Source organism: Apium graveolens, chromosome 10, assembly GCF_009905375.1.
Source record: "Apium graveolens cultivar Ventura chromosome 10, ASM990537v1, whole genome shotgun sequence".
Classification (NCBI taxonomy): domain Eukaryota; kingdom Viridiplantae; phylum Streptophyta; class Magnoliopsida; order Apiales; family Apiaceae; genus Apium; species Apium graveolens.
Genome location: NC_133656.1, coordinates 209,355,701 through 209,371,982, shown reverse-complemented (window position 1 = coordinate 209,371,982; position 16,282 = coordinate 209,355,701). Strand labels below are relative to the sequence as shown.

Here is a 16,282-nt window from a genome sequence, read left to right as displayed (position 1 = left end):
CACTTGTAAACTTGGTAATATATAAACCAAGTAGTAGCTAGTAATTAGATGTGAATTTTTCCAGAGCTGTTTAGAAAAATCTTGAGAGAAAAATTATCTAGTTTGTACTAGGATGCAGCTGTGATCAAATTCTTAGATCACAGAACTTCTGAAATACCATCTCTGGTAGAACAACAAATCCACCAGAAAAGTTTTTAAAGGTTTATTGTGTTCTTTACATTTGTGTTTGAATATATATCTGTCTGTATCAGCTTAAAGCAATTCACACACTTGTTCATCTTGAACACACAGTCTTTATAAACTGCTCAAAACTTGAAAAAGTTTTGAGATTTACATTCAACCCCCTTTCTGTAAATCTCATTGTTAGTTCTCTAGAAATAACAAAATAATCTCCAGGTCAGGGCTTATTCTTTCCTGCTTCTAATGACTTGGTACCCCGGGCATATTGCGATGCTGACTGGGGTGGTGATTTAAACACTCGATGCTCGTTAACTGGTTATTGTGTTATGTTTGGATCATCATTAATCTCTTGGAAGTGTAAAAAGCATAACACAGTTTTTAAATCTTCCAGCGAAGCTGAATATCGTGCTTTGGGAGATACCACACGTGAATTGTTCTGGATTTCATCTGTTCTAAATACGTTGGGGAAACCTGTTACTTCTCCCATTGCTCTTCACTGTGACAACAAGTCGGCTCTATATATAGCCTCAAACGCGGTGTTCCATGAACGCGTCAAACATATTGAAATAGATTGCCATTTCGTTCGTCAGAAACTATAGCAAAGGTTCATTGAAAATTTTCATATTGGTTCATCTAAGTAGCCTGCAAACTTTCTCACTAAAACAACTGGACAGTTGTCTTATCTCTTATCCAAGTCGGGTGTTTCAAATTTATTTTCTCCTCCCAACTTTGAGGGGGGATGTTAGTTAAAATAGTGATGTGGCAGATTATCAACAGTTGTCAAATACAAAGTACTAGCAATAGGTATTAGTTAGAACATGTAGAAATTAGACAAGTCTATAAATTGAGCTTCTCGGCTCATTCTGTGACTAACAATTTTTTAGATCTGAAATATACACATTCCCTCTTCTTCTTCGTTACAAAACATGTAAACATATACTATAAGAATTTAATACATTTTATAATTTTTTTTGACGTACAAAATGAAGAATTCATTAAAATATTGAACCCCGGCCGGGAGGCCCGGGACAAACCCCCGAACTGTTAACTACAACCTGAGTGTGAAACAAAAATCGAGCTAACCAAATAGCTGTTTTGTTTTCAGATTGTTTAACGCATAGAATATTCAGATTGTTTAAAGTATTACAATGATATCTCGAGTAATTCAACCTACATCAATTCAGAAATTAGTAGTAACACAATTGACCTTAACATAAGCATCATCTGTAGCCCAATGTTTAGAACTATCAATTATATCAATTGATATTAGAGCAACAAAAACCCCTAAAATACGAACACTTTTTTGTTGTGGAAGGTGAGTTTTTGCGATATCCACCACCGTCTCAGATCTGATACAAGCCTTACAGATCTCAAAAAATATCATATAAATCCTTTTTAGAGCGGCCGAAACCAGCAACAAAAGACAAAATAACATCATAACATAAAATACTAACATCCCAAAAAAATGGGCACAACTAACAATTTTGATAACAAGGTACTCGACAAGATCTCACCCGAAAATAATTAGATCTTGGTTTTATTAAGAAAATGATAAATAAATAAAAAGAAGATGGAAAAGCGTAGGGGGATTGATCGATTGATGAATGAAATTTGAAGAATGGAAAAGTGATGGTTAGAACTCTAGTTTCGGGGTCAGATTCTCAAAACCCTAATTTTGAGAGTATTTGTATATAAGGGGACGTGCTTAAGTTTTGTTCCATTCAGGAGGTGTGCCTTCTCTAATATTCGAAGCTATGGATCCACTTACGGAGCCAAAAGTTGCACTTTCAATTTGTAAAGATTGTACGGAGATAAGGGCAATTTAGGACCCCTTAATTTAGGTTGTATGTAATGAGAAGCTTAATATGAGCTAATCACGGATAGAATTAAAGGGAACATAAACTCAAAAATAAATAAATAAATAGAGAAACTCGTTAATATAATATACTCTTCCGTCCATTTTAATTGTCGTATTTAATTTATTTTGATCATATTAATCAAAGTTTAAATGAAGTTCATTAATACTTTTTATAACTGGAAAAAATTAAAAAGTTATATCATTAAAAAAATACATTTAATCTACTTATATAATTTTCAAATATTCTAAATAAAATAAGAGTAATATTTAATTTTTAATAAAAAATATCAATTTGACGGATAAAAAAGGAAACTTGATAGTAACATAAAATGGCTTCTGTTACAGGCAGCGTAGCAAGCAATAAAATTAAAGTGAACAAACAACCAGATATGTATACTGACAGGAATCCCTTGTCCCTGTAAGTTTGTAAGTACTTGCTACCCGTTAACTGTTCTGCCCCTTTCTTTGCCCTCATAAATTGCCGGCCTCCCGTATTTTAAGATAAAACTTGAGACAACGGGGATCTATATAACCGTTGGTCTTTTTAGTGTCAAAATGAGCACCGGGTTTATGGAGTTAAATATGTAATACTAAAGTTGATATCATGTTAAATTGCGGAAGTTATCTTTGCTCAGAGTTTTTAATATTTTTAAATAAAGTGTTCGATACGTATTTTAAAATATAGTTGTATAACTTATTTTGAACTTTTTTTTGAATAAAAATTTAAAAATTTGATTTTATTCAAAAGTGTTTTTTTAAAAAATAAATAATGTAAGTATACTAGATATGATCGTTTAAAATCATGTCAAACACTTTATTTCAAATATTAACAACTCAAATGAACGGAGGGAGGGGTATATTATATAAACAATACAAGCAATATTAATATTTAATTAGTTCCAGAGTTTTGAATGGTAACAAACCCAAGCAAATGATCCATTTCTAGAATGTGTCCGGGTTCAGAAGAGTTTTGTATACCAACAAAAATTTGCTTCTGTTTTTTATGTTCATACAATTTAGCTAGTCACAAATTTTAGATTACGTGGATATAACACAACAATATCAAGAAAAATACGTGACTCCTCTAATATTCATTGTATTGTCTTTAGAAAATCTAAAATTTTATAATAATATGCTAGTACCTATTTATCCACAAAGGTGAATCTAAAGATCTTTGTGCAATTGCTTTTAAATCATCACAAGCTGAGAACAAGCGGGCACTCTATGTCTGTGTATGTTTGAGAGAGAGATTGAGAGATTGAGAGAGAGAGAGAGAGAGAGAGAGAGAGAGAGAGGTGAAAAAGTAAACAGTTGAAATTATCTATTTCACCCACTCACTCTGTTCCAGCAGTCACAACACTAACTGCATCTTTATATAGGTTGAGTTGGACTACATTGTAGGTGTAAAATATATACTACTGCTCTGAACCCCAACTAACTCCATTTTTTCTGATTGGAGCCCCCTCTCCTTTCTTTAGTTCCTCCACAGAAAACAGAGAGGAACACTCTTTAAATACACTTAATACTAGCGTCTACTGCTACAAATATGCTCCAGAGGACCTGCATTGTGCTCATCTGTTATCTCACAGCATTTTCTACACTGGCTTTGGCTTCAGTTTCATATCTCAACTTCACATCTCACATTGCACATCCTGACCCTGAATCTGTTGTCCAAGATCTGCAGAGGTAAATTAACCACACTACACTCCTCTCAATCCTTAGTCTACTCTTCTTCTATCCATGTTAATTCTCCACTAGTTGCCTTAAAGTTTCTTTGTAATGCTTATTGGTTTAATTTGCCCCTGTATTTTCAGTTATATCTCCATTGGAAGACTTGCATTTTCCATTCACACTTTTTCAAACATCATTTTGCTTGTTCTGGTTGCTTATTCTGTTCACCATTTTGTTCTTTTCCATTACTTTATCTTTTTTTTCTGTATATAATATGCACATTTCATCACTTCTTCTTTGCTTTATTTTTCTTATTCATAGATACACATTATAGTTTCAGTTATGTCACATCGCTTCTTTATTTAGTTAAGCATTTATAAATAATTTGCATTTCTAATATTTTGCTCACTAGGCTCCTCCTTAATAGTCAAATATATTGTACATGCGTTTGCTGCTTTGCCTTGATTTTTCATTTTGCATACTTTCTGCATTTTCTCATTTTTGCATACATTTTACATTGTTCAGTTATGTAGTAGGCCCCTAAAATGTTTTCATGAGACATTGACTTAAAGGTCCCCATAGCATCCAATGCAATAATCCTCCTTTTACTTTTTCAGATTCTGCACTTACGATACGCCCAGCGTCAGCTTTCGATTCTTATTTTTGCAATTTTGCTAATCAATCCTCAGGCTACATTTATGTTTCAAATTACCCTCGATACAATGAAAAAGGAAATTAACGGCGAGTACAAATGTTCATAATGAATTTTTTTTACTTGTTGACGTGATACATGTTAAATTTTATAAAACAACTTGCAGAGTTGACACAATACGTGTTAAATTCTATGAAAAAACTTGTTGATCGTTTACGACTAGATATGATTTTTTTTTAGCGAAGCATGGCAATAAAGTGTAATTTCTCAATATACCATTTATCTGCTACTAGATTAGAGTTCACATTTTTGTGTTCGAACACGAGTTCTTAACAAATTGAGTACTTATCGAGCGAGCTTGAACTTGTTCACGAATAACTCGTTTGTTTAAGGCTCTAAATGCATAATGTGACTGTTACAATTTATGGCATTGAGCATTATAATGTTTAAGGCTTGATTTATTCTAGCTATCAACGGTCCATTATAATAATTTTTTATTTCGGGGACGTATGCAGGAGAGTGAACATTTCACTGTCCAGAAGAAACTTGCTCTCCTATGACAACAGTGTCCGCTCCACCAATTGCCAAACCGGTAACCCAATCGACGACTGCTGGCGTTGTGACCCTAACTGGCAATTAAACCGATTTCGTCTCGCGGATTGCGGTATCGGGTTTGGTCAGTATGCTCTTGGCGGTAAAAATGGCCGTTACTACATTGTCACTGACTCTTCCGACCATGATGCAGTCAATCCATCACCTGGCACACTCCGATACGCAGTTATCCAAACCGAACCACTTTGGATCGTATTCGCAACAAACATGCTCATCCATCTCTCCCAAGAGCTCATTTTCAACAGCTACAAAACGCTAGATGGACGCGGCGCTAATGTTCACATAACAGGAGGTGGCTGCATTACATTACAATATATCAGTAACGTAATTATACATAACATTCACATTCATCATTGTTACGAATCGGGCAATACAAATGTTCGATCCAGTCCAACTCATTTCGGATATCGGACTAAATCGGATGGGGACGGTATATCCATTTTCGGATCAAGAGACATTTGGATTGATCATTGTTCATTGTCCAACTGTAAAGACGGGTTGATTGATGCGGTGATGGGGTCTACTGGAATTACGATATCTAACAATTTTTTCTCACATCATAATGAAGTGATGCTTTTAGGGCACAGCGACGACTATTTACCAGATTCAAAAATGCAAGTAACAATTGCGTTTAATCACTTTGGACCGAAATTAATACAGAGGATGCCACGGTGCAGAAGAGGGTATATACATGTCGTAAACAATGATTTTACTAGGTGGGAAATGTATGCCATTGGAGGCAGTGGTAATCCTACTATTAATAGTCAAGGAAATCGTTACACTGCACCTGTTGATCGTAACGCTAAAGAGGTACGTCTTATATCCTACTCGAAAATAAATGTTACCAGAAAGAAATACATTTGAATCCTTTGTATTGTAATGTCTGAGTGTGTGTACTGAACAATTGTATGCGTCTGTGTATTTGTGTGTTGTTATGACAGGTGACGAAGAGGGTAGAATCGTCGCACCAGAGGTGGAGAGACTGGAACTGGAGGAGCGAGGGGGACATAATGGTAAATGGAGCGTACTTTATAACATCGGGGGAAAGTTTAGAGCTAAAGTATGAAAAGGCTTACAGTGTGGAGCCCAAGTCCGCTGTTATCATTGACCAACTCACCGTTAATGCCGGTGTTCTCGGTCACAGGTCCCCCCACCATCTCTTTCACTCTCTCTCGCCCATACTTTATTACAGTATAATTTTATGCAACCCTTTCCCTTTTACTCTCTTTTCACTTTCACTTACAATATACTAGTATGCACATTCCACAGGGGATCTCTTTTTGTTATATATATGTCTTCTGTATGGTAAAATTTATTTGTTGTCGTGCATGTAAACTAAATCAAATCAAATATATTCGGTATATTTAGTTTAATATTCGTTACGTCCATGTCCGTAATAATTAGTGTGATGGAAATGCAGGAGAAACAACCTGGGTAAGTGGAGTAGTGATGGTGATGAGAACGGCATTCCGGGATCAGATTCGGGTGATTTGGATGATTATGATTATGGTTCTGAGAACAGCGCGGCAGCGCAACCACCAGGCGCCCCATCGAGTTCCATAATCTTTTCTTTCTTAGTCGCATTGTCATCCTTGTTGTTCTTGTTTGTCGCACCAAAATCCATTCTATTCTACTAATATTTTTAAGCCCATCAATTTCAGACGCTCCTGACTCTTAACTTTTTTACTAAAATATTTATGTTAAACTGTCTCTTATATTAGTATTCTAAAAAGCTAAAACATGAACGTTAATCAACTTAATATGAACCGAGAAGTGAAGCATATTAATCTTACAGCTGATCGACTTAATATCAGGACATGATTATATGATTCGTCATATAGTAAGATAAAATGGTAATAGCAGATATGATTCCTCAACAAATAGGTAATAGCAAGTGAACCACAAGATGCAAAATAGTTATAAATATTGTTATAGTTTGACATCAAAAAGTGTCATTTGATACTAGATAAAAACTTCAACTCTAACTCTAATGCTGGATGGATGTATTTTAAAACCAAATATTTTTCAATTTATCTAAATTTTATCATTTTACCCTGAGTTTCATTTAAAGTATAACAACATATCTCATTTGTAATAATTTGATTACGTGGCTTGATGCATAAATGCATCATGGGTTTAAAATCCATAATGCTTTGTAGTTTGTGCTTTAAATCCATAAAAATTCGATTACATAACATGGCAAATATACTAATACTATGGTGGATAGGAAAATAGCTGGTGTTGCAGTTATCTGTTTGTGTGGATCCAACGGCTTTATAAATTAATGATTATCTAATATCTGGTATACATTTCTTATTAACTACTAAGAATGAATCTTATCATCTTTGCTTATAGTCACTAGCTCATATATTCACTTCTTTTTAAGTTGACATGTTTCTCACAACATGCTTTAGATACTTAAATTAAATTATGCAGAATAGATTATCCACAAGTTTCATATCTCACATGACCAACTCTGTGACTTATCTAACACTTTTATAATTTGAGTCTAGTAAACACTTAATAAATTGTTTGCCCTTTTCATATAACCCTGCGGGGGTTGGAAAATAACTGAGGTGTGTTGTTGGAGAGCATGAGATTTTTTGAATGCTGAAGCCAGCCAATGTGTTATGTAACATTGACAGCGAACAACTCGAGCCTATTATGTTTCTATTATTTTGGCGAACGGTTATACATAACATGGATGGAGATTCTCGCCAACTCGAGCCTGCAAATGAGATCATTGCCACAATCGAAACGTTCACTAGATTAATCTTCAAGTTTGAGCAGTTTGTGTATATGTGCCACAGTAATGCAAATGCAAGTAATTTGTAAACAGATGAACTTTTATTAAAAAAGGGGATCATGTCACCAAGGGATTGGGATGTTTAAAGTGAAATTAAAACTATATATGCATGATAGTCTTGGGCTTCTTGTGCATCAGCATTCCCACCAGAGATCACAAGTAATCAAGGAGATACATTAAAATATCATAATTTTACTCAATGGAAATATTAGCTGAGGTTGAAACTTTGAACCTTGCCAATCATAAAGGTTACATAGTACATCAATATGCACTACCAATGGAGGAGGTAACTCAGAGAATAACCATTCACAGAATCTCATTTATATATAAAGGACCTCACAAACAGATGATTTCACTGGTGGACTATGTACACTTGAGATATGTTTTACTTGTCTGCGCTTCTGCACTAATTATCGACTAGCTAGTCATAAATTTTAACTGTAGTCTATGTTCCATATAGAACTCGAGAAGTCCCACAAGCTGGTTTCACTTTCTCCATTTATCTTTGTGGTATAGCAGAAACAAGAATCAGCGCTGCAATAATCCAGATTATGTTTGACACCATCTATGTTCTTATAATTTGACCATTCTGAAATCCAGTCCGATACTCTATTTTCGTACGGGGAGCGCATAATTGCATAGTCTGATGGCTGAAATGCCTCTGAAGACTCAGAGGAGTTCTCGGAAATTTCATCCTTTTCCAAAATGCAGTCTCTGCTCTGAGCAATGCCTTCACAGTTTGGAACTGTTAACTCATGTTCAACTTTCTCTGCATTAAGAAGAGCTTGTATTGTAAAATGTAATTAAGAAATACTAAATTAAACTAGTATCTAAAAATATAGCTTAGCAATGTACAAGATACAATAGAAGCTATATTTTTTTACATTACCTTGTCCGTGGACTTGACATTCCCTTCTCAAATGGCTTCTCCAATAGTTCTTTATCTCATTATCAGTTCTTCCAGGCAATCTTCTAGCAATTCTAGCCCATCTATCAAGCAACATAATATCCATCATGTCAAACATCCCAATTAGAATGAAGTCGTCATTAAAGATCAAATGCAAATAAATATTTAACAAAAAAAAGATCTTTACTTGTTTCCCCACTGTTGATGCAGTTGAAGAATGAGTTTCTCCTCCTCTTCACTTATTCGACCATGCTTCAAATTTGGGCGAAGATAGTTCATCCACCTTAACCTACAACTCTTCCCGCTCCTCCTAAGACCTAATGCGACAAAAAAAATTGTTAACTAATTTCCATCTTAGTTAATTTATAAGCCTGGTTTTGATTTATAAAATAAAAGCTTGATGTAAAATGCTACCTGATGCATTTGCCAAGGCATCCCAACGCCGTTCTCCCAAAAGGCCTACGATTGCAGTGAGCCGTTCATCTTCATCCTCGAACCAAGGCCCTTTCCGTAGCTTCTGATCTTGCATGGCTGCTAGCACAAATAACAAATGTATTACTGTTGCAAAGAACCCCGAAGCAGTGCTGGCCTTCTTATACTCAAAATCACAAGGTGGCACAACTGTAGTTAAAAAAAAGGAGCAAAAATGACCAGAAAATTCTTACATGTCATCATAGGTGGACAACACTTTTATAACTTCGTGGAAGCTCCACTCATGGCTTACATGCAACTTTTATCCAGTGACGAATCCCGTTAGGTTACACTAGGAATTTTAATATTGTCATTTCTATAATTTGGTTGGAGTTTTATCCTCCTTATGGATCACTATGTTTGGTAATCAACTTTATGACTTCAATTGTAACCACTTTTAAGTATAGTTTAAAGTTCAGATATAGATCTTGTCTCTACCAAATGTCCAGTTACATAGCTCGATCTGAGTACATGACTCTTCATGTATAAGCAAACATGGATTTAGACGGGGGAGGAAGTGGGGGGACCCAAGGGAGGGAGCCCGGTCCCCGCCAATTGCGGAATAACCCCAAAATTTTAATATAAAATTTTAAAATTTACTATCAAAAATTTTTTTGGTCCCCCTAGATTAAAAAAAAAATTGAAATTGAGAATTGATTATACAAAATTTTATTGATTTTGTTAATTATTTCATTCAAAATAATATTGATTATATGGAAATCATGCAATTTGTTCATTAATCTTAATAATTAATAAATAAACATATAAGATAAAGATAGTGTAATTTCAAACAAAAAAAAAAGATGCTTAAAACTAAAGTCTAAAAACAGAACATAATTGTTCAGTTGTTCTGCTCCTGTCCCAAAACCCCCAATACACACAATACATACAAGTTACAAAATTACAATCCCTAATATCATCTCTCTTTATCTACTCTATCTTTGCATTTAATCCGTAAATATGAGTAAGAGAAAAGAGATTACATCCTATTTTCACCCCAAGAAGAAGCAAACAACTACTTGTGAAGATGAAGAACCTTCTGCCGCCTCAATTGAAGTCACTGAAGATGGAGTTGAGCCTCTGATTTTTGGTGGGATAAACAGAAACTCCGAGCAAAATCCTCAAAATCCAAAGATTGTTAATGAAGGTATTGATTCTGAGAACACTGATGAAATTATTGATTTCAATTTGTTAATATGTGATCCTGGTTTGCGGAAACAAATTGAGACTTATCATTCAAATAAAAAAGATTTAATTAGGAGAGCATACATTGATCTTGGCTCATATCAACCTGTGCAAGTTTATCTCTTCTTTGGTCCAGAAAATCATCCCCGTCGATTTCAAAAGAGTTGGTCTTTATTATCAATGCGGTTACTAGTTCTTCTAAGCGGCATGATGAGTTGCAAGCTAATCAAATTGCTGAAATTGAACATTTAAAGGAAATAGAAGAGATTCAAACAGGTAAATGTCTCAATCAAATTGGAACATTACAACGTCCCGGAGATACTAGATGAAGTTCACATTTCACTGCTATATGTAGTTTGATAAGAATGTATGGTGCTACTCGCTCGGTTTTAATTGACGTTGCTGCTCAAGGGACAACTTTTTCTCAACGAGGTGATGCTTTAAGTGCTATTAAAATGTTAATGTCTTATGAATTTGTGTTTATTTTACATGTGGTTAAGGATATAATGGCTATTACTGATCTACTTTGTCGAGCATTACAACAAAAGTCTCAAGATATTTTAAATGCCATGCATCTGGTTTCTACTACAAAGATGTTGATTCAAAAATTGAGAAGTGATGGTTGGGAGAGTCTCTTAGAAAATGTGAGATCATTTTGTGAACGATATACTATCTTGATTCCAGATATGAATGCTCCCTACTTTGATGTGCTTAAATCTCTCGTCGACAAGGAAAACAAAAGCAAATGGTGACAACGGAACATCATTACCGAGTAGAAATCTTTACAGCTGTCATAGATCAACAATTACAGGAGCTAAACAATAGATTCAGTGAACAAATTACGGAGCTTCTCATTTTAAGTGCATCACTAAATCCTAGGGATGGTTACAGGTCTTTCAACATACAGAACATTTGCAAGTTAGCTGAAAAGTTTTATCCAGAAGATTTTTTGGGAGATGAAAAAATCCATCTACAGTGTGAACTACAACATTATGGGTTAGATATTCCAGTTCATCCAGATTTGAAGAATCTGTCTATTTTTGGTGATTTATGTCATGGATTGGTAACCACAGGGAAAGCTGACATGTATCCATTAGTTGATAGACTATTAAAGCTTGTCTTGACTCTTCCAGCATCTACTACAACATCTGAACGAGTTTTTTCTGCTATGAAAATTGTGAAAACAAGTCTTCGCAATCGAATGGAAGATGAATTTCTTAGGAATTATTTGATAGTGTATATTGAAAAGGAGATTGCGGAGACCATTTCTGCCGAGGAGATCATTGATTCTTTTTATTTGATCAAAGAAAGGCGTGCACATCTCAAATAAATCGGTATGTTTTCTACTTTATTTTATTTTAATCCCCTAATATTAGATTTCTGGTTCCGCCCCTGAATTTAGACATTTAGTAAATATCAGAAAAAGAAATGCTAGAAATTTAATCCCAAATCTGTGATGGATGCTTTTTGCTATACTTTTTTTTCTCGAAGTAATTAAAAATATAGCATTATGTCGACGTTGATTTTATCACGAAAGGGCTGCAGCTGTCTAGATAAGGAAAATCACCAGCCGCCCTCTCCTTTTCTCCATAACAAATCCCAAGTTCTGTATTTAAATTTAGGGGTTAATTTAATGGGCGTTGGTCCTAAATATTGTTAAAAATGATTTAAAATATCATATCTTGAAAGTGACCCAAAATATCACCTTAAAACATGACATCACCAAACATTGAGATTTAATAGAAGGGTGTATTTAATTGAGATTTTAAAGGATTTTTTTGAATTTTGAAAATACTATGTATTCAATATGAATTCTAAAAAATCCTTTAAAATCTGATGATATTCAATGTGGATTGAAAAAAGGTTTTTAAAATATGGGGTATTCAATTTAGATTTTAAAAAGTTCACTAAAATCTGGTGATATCCAATTTGAATTTTAAAAAATCCATTAAATTCTGGTGGTATTCAAAATTTCATGGATTTTTTTGTATTTTATAAAATTGTTGATTGTGATGTATTTGTTAGTGTATTTTATATTTTCAGAAATTTTAGCAAAATCCAAGAGATTTGGATGAATTTGTTGAAATCACTATTCAAATCAGAAGATTTATTCAACAACTCCGATAAAAGCCGCGTACAATTAAAATCAGCCAAATCGGTAACAATCATTTAAAATTAGTAAATTTTATATAAATCCGATAAAATTTGAATTGAATCCACCACGTTAGGTTTTGCACCATTTTGTTTTTTCTAAACCAAGTAAACGTTGTACCAGGGCACGTTTTGCCTATATATATATTTTTTTATTTTTTTCTTTCGTTTTAGAAGTTGAATAGTGTATTATTTTGGTCCCAAAATATAACTTCATGCAGCGTTTTATACATATTCCCTCCCTTCCAAATTAACCGTTCCATTTGACTTTTACATGTAATTTAAGGTGTCTTGATCGCATATTTTCGTTAATTATTTTTTAAATTTTATTTTTGTAAATAAAAATTTAAGATTTAAATTTTTATTCATAAAAAGAAAATTTAGAAAATAATCAAAGGATGTATATGATCAAATCACCTTAAAATATGCGTAAAAGTCGAAAGTGGCAACTAATTTGGGATGGAAGGAGTATTATTTTCGTAAAAAATATTTTCAAACCAAATAAAAAATTGTTAAACACCAATAAAAAAAATGAAAAATTTAGAATTCACACTTAAATTGTTTAATTAATTTTAATTTTTTTCTAAAACTCAAAAGGGGATTGGTGATTGGTGAATTCTAAAATATTAAAAATTATTAAATTATGTTCCACCCTAAAATTTTAGTTTTTTTAATATAGAGTTTATATTTTCGGTTCCCAGGATTTAGGAAATTTAGGGCCTATACGTTGTATTAAATTAAGGTTTAGTCTCTAGGGTTTAGGACTTTGAGACCTAATGGCCCTAAATCCTAAACCCTCAATCAGTGTATTTTATAATTTTTTATTATTTCTAAAACCCAAAGTGCGATAAGTGCACCCTAAGAAGTTAAAAATTGTTAAATTAAATGTGTCTTTTGTCAATTTTTTAATATTTCTAAAAACTGAAACAGATTATTGAACTCTAAAAAATTAAAATTATTAAATTAGGGTAAGTTATTAAAATTAATTTTAAAAATAATTATTAAAAACGTAATGTAATATTGAGTGGTGTTTCCGATATCAAAATGCTACACAACAAGAAGCTTAAATGTAAAAAATAAAATAAAAAATTAACGCCCCCAACGTTGGACAGTGTAGCTTGTGGGGCATATATTAAAAAAGAAAGTGCGATAAAACGCTATTTCGTGTAGCGTTTTGGTTATTTATCAAAACGTTACACGAACCCCTTTGTTAAAATGATGTTTTGGACCTTAATTTTCAATAGCGATATTTTTCGCATTTTTTTACTTAAATGACGTTATTTTGGGTAATTTCTCTAATTTAATATACTTTATTATATTTTTATTTGTAACTACTCGTCATTGCTACTTTTGGAGTTAATGTGCAATAAAATATTTTAACTATTTGTAGTTAGTTAATTAAATTTTGGTAGCGGTTACTCGTTTGCCATTCATGTTCACGGTTAAAAGTAATGTTGCTAATTCTAATTAGCATTTGATTTATTAAATATTTGGAAGAGTATTTTTACTTTTAAAAAGGTAATTTGTATAAGTATTTGATTGTGAACTTTTTTGGATATATCTGAGATAGAACGCAAACTGACAAAACTCGTTTGTTTGGTAATGGGTGTGTGACTGCTGAGGCAGTGCCTAATGCGGCGATCGTTGTTGTGCCAAATATGATTGTACTGGTAACCGCTCACGCGGAAAAATTGGAGAAATTTAGTAGGGTGAATTTCAAAAATTAGCGACAAAGATGTTGGTTTACGTGATCACCTTTAATTTTGCGACGTTTTTGACCGTGGATTCACAATCTTAAAAGAAATATGCAATATAATGTTGTTAAGTTTAGGGTTGCTGGAGAAAAAAAGGGAGAACATACTGTCTTGCCGGCAAATTATTCATCGTATAAGATACCCTGAAAGGAACTAAGCAAATTTTCGATTAATTTTGAATTTTTTTGAAATATTTTCAAAAAAATACTAAAAATGCGGGGGTATCTTGAAGAGAAAATAGTATATTTTCTTTGAATTCTTGAATGTGAGGCATTCTTGAGATTATTAAATTACGGGGGTATCGTGATGAGGTCTTGATACCAATATGTCTGAATGTTAAAATGGTTCCAAGAATCAGCTAAAAAATTCAGATGGATATATAGACAATGATTATGTCTAATAATATCTTGTGCATGATTCTAAAGAGCAAGATTCATATAAATGCAACTACGGATAACTTTATCAAAATCAATGATTTTAAAGGGTATGATTAAGTTGTTAGTTTAAGGACGCTCAAATTGAGTAACTAAATTAAGGTGAATTTTCAATTTGAAAATGCTCAAATTTGGTGAACTGAAATTGCTAATATTCGGGATGCTGGAAGTTAGTAATATCAATTATAAATGAAAACTTGATGATGACAAGTTTGTAGTATTCTTTAAATTGACATGGAACGTTGAGACATATTCGTCATCAACATCATTCAATAAAATAACTACTCTCAACAAGAGTTATCACTATTGACTACATCAAGCTAAAGGATAACAATGAGGATCCGCCAACCAAAGGATTAACAAGGGAACTAGTTGAGAAATTATCGAAAGGAATGGGAATAAAACCCATAATAAAAGTCGTTCCAAAAGAAACTCAACCTTGTTGACTGGAGATCCCAAGATCTTGTTTCAATGAGACAACCTAACTCTAAAGACTGAGTAAGATCACAATGGGAGTTTTACTCCCGAGTCCATTCTCATGATGAAAAACAGTGATTATTTGAAAAAGGCTAAGCTATACTTTTTAATGATCATTATGTATCGATATGTCGAACAAATAATATATCGGTACTGTTCAAGAGATCACCTATGTTAGTGAAGTAGGGTTTAGTACATGCTATTGCATGCTGTGTAAAACATGTGTTTACTGGTCTATAAAGTAAACACCAGTCCTTTGTGTTTATAAGTAACAAACAGATCTAGAACTTCTTGTAACTCTCTCAAGATAGAAGTTGAGTTCTTTATCAACAAAGAACCCAGAAATTTGTAGCAAGACATACTTGATTTTAATATAAAATTAAGTGAGTTTTGAAGATACTGTGTTTATGTGCATGTTTATTTATTCTGCTTAAACACTATATCTCTACAAGTTAAACTGATTTGTTCACCATATCCAAAATAGTTTAAAAAACTTAAAATATCCAAAAACACATTCACCCCCCCCCCCCAGTGTTGTATTCATTACCTAACAAGATTCCAGTGGGAAATATATCATCGTTTCACAATACATAATGGCAGTTCAAGGACAACGTGACTACTGAAATTCTAGAAATGTAAATATGTTCTTCCAAGGCAAGGCTCAAGGGGATGTTGGTTTCAACCGTGGCTATCTATCTCTATGTCAAAATGTCTTTTTATAATGTTAAATTTATTAATGTAGGGGGTTGTTGGACTATATGAATAAATTTATATTATTATATCTTATTATATTTATTTTGTAACTTACAAAATTTAATTTTATAACTTCTTCAAAAATATAAAGTGTTTATTATAACTCATTATTATGGAGGTTACATATCTATTTGCGATGTAAGTTACATATTGGGTACTCTTATATTAGAATCTTGGGAATATTATTTTTATAGTGACAAAAATAATCAAGCATTTTTTATAAATTTCTTGCATTATTCTTAGAGCTCAAGCTTTTGTTCCTGTGAGATAAAAAGCCGTGTTCGTTCGGTTCGTAGAAGATGCATCTTTTTGTACTTAAGGTCACCTTTATTCAATGTATCCTGGTAGAAAAAAGTCATAACACCTTCAAA

General features: G+C 33.1%; 3 protein-coding genes across 3 annotated transcripts; 2 read left to right on the top strand and 1 right to left on the bottom strand.

Moving 5' to 3' along the window:
* The first annotated feature begins 3,276 nt into the window (after positions 1-3,276).
* Positions 3,277-6,628, top strand: LOC141693688 (putative pectate lyase 12). The gene is made up of 4 exons (XM_074498842.1): positions 3,277-3,724; positions 4,877-5,783; positions 5,915-6,117; positions 6,394-6,628. Exons 1-4 carry the CDS (start codon positions 3,585-3,587, stop codon positions 6,608-6,610), a joined length of 1,467 nt encoding a protein of 488 aa, XP_074354943.1. The 5' UTR covers positions 3,277-3,584; the 3' UTR covers positions 6,611-6,628.
* Positions 6,629-8,123: 1,495 nt separating this feature from the next.
* LOC141691741 (transcription factor MYB27) lies at positions 8,124-9,219 on the bottom strand. The gene is made up of 4 exons (XM_074496500.1): positions 9,101-9,219; positions 8,874-9,003; positions 8,669-8,769; positions 8,124-8,548 (listed from the first exon to the last, which is right to left on the bottom strand). Exons 1-4 carry the CDS (start codon positions 9,213-9,215, stop codon positions 8,214-8,216), a joined length of 681 nt encoding a protein of 226 aa, XP_074352601.1. The 5' UTR covers positions 9,216-9,219; the 3' UTR covers positions 8,124-8,213.
* A 1,488-nt stretch (positions 9,220-10,707) lies between these two features.
* On the top strand, positions 10,708-11,672 carry LOC141691740 (uncharacterized). Its single transcript, XM_074496499.1, has 2 exons — positions 10,708-11,090; positions 11,234-11,672. The coding sequence occupies exons 1-2, from the start codon at positions 10,708-10,710 to the stop codon at positions 11,670-11,672; spliced, it is 822 nt and encodes a 273-aa protein (XP_074352600.1).
* Positions 11,673-16,282: the final 4,610 nt, after the last annotated feature.

Bases quoted from the DNA above. Each gene is read 5' to 3' on its own strand.
- LOC141691741 (XM_074496500.1), bottom strand. From the start codon at position 9,215: ATGCAAGATCAGAAGCTACGGAAAGGGCCTTGGTTCGAGGATGAAGAT. The intron at 9,004-9,100 runs GTAGCATTTTAC...TTGTCGCATTAG, and splicing joins TGCCTTGGCAAATGCATCAG to GTCTTAGGAGGAGCGGGAAG. The intron at 8,770-8,873 runs GTAAAGATCTTT...GTTGCTTGATAG, and splicing joins CATCAACAGTGGGGAAACAA to ATGGGCTAGAATTGCTAGAA.
- LOC141693688 (XM_074498842.1), top strand. From the start codon at position 3,585: ATGCTCCAGAGGACCTGCATTGTGCTCATCTGTTATCTCACAGCATTT. The intron at 5,784-5,914 runs GTACGTCTTATA...TTGTTATGACAG, and splicing joins TTGATCGTAACGCTAAAGAG to GTGACGAAGAGGGTAGAATC. The intron at 6,118-6,393 runs GTCCCCCCACCA...ATGGAAATGCAG, and splicing joins GCCGGTGTTCTCGGTCACAG to GAGAAACAACCTGGGTAAGT.
- LOC141691740 (XM_074496499.1), top strand. From the start codon at position 10,708: ATGTATGGTGCTACTCGCTCGGTTTTAATTGACGTTGCTGCTCAAGGG. The intron at 11,091-11,233 runs GTGACAACGGAA...GGATGGTTACAG, and splicing joins AAGGAAAACAAAAGCAAATG to GTCTTTCAACATACAGAACA.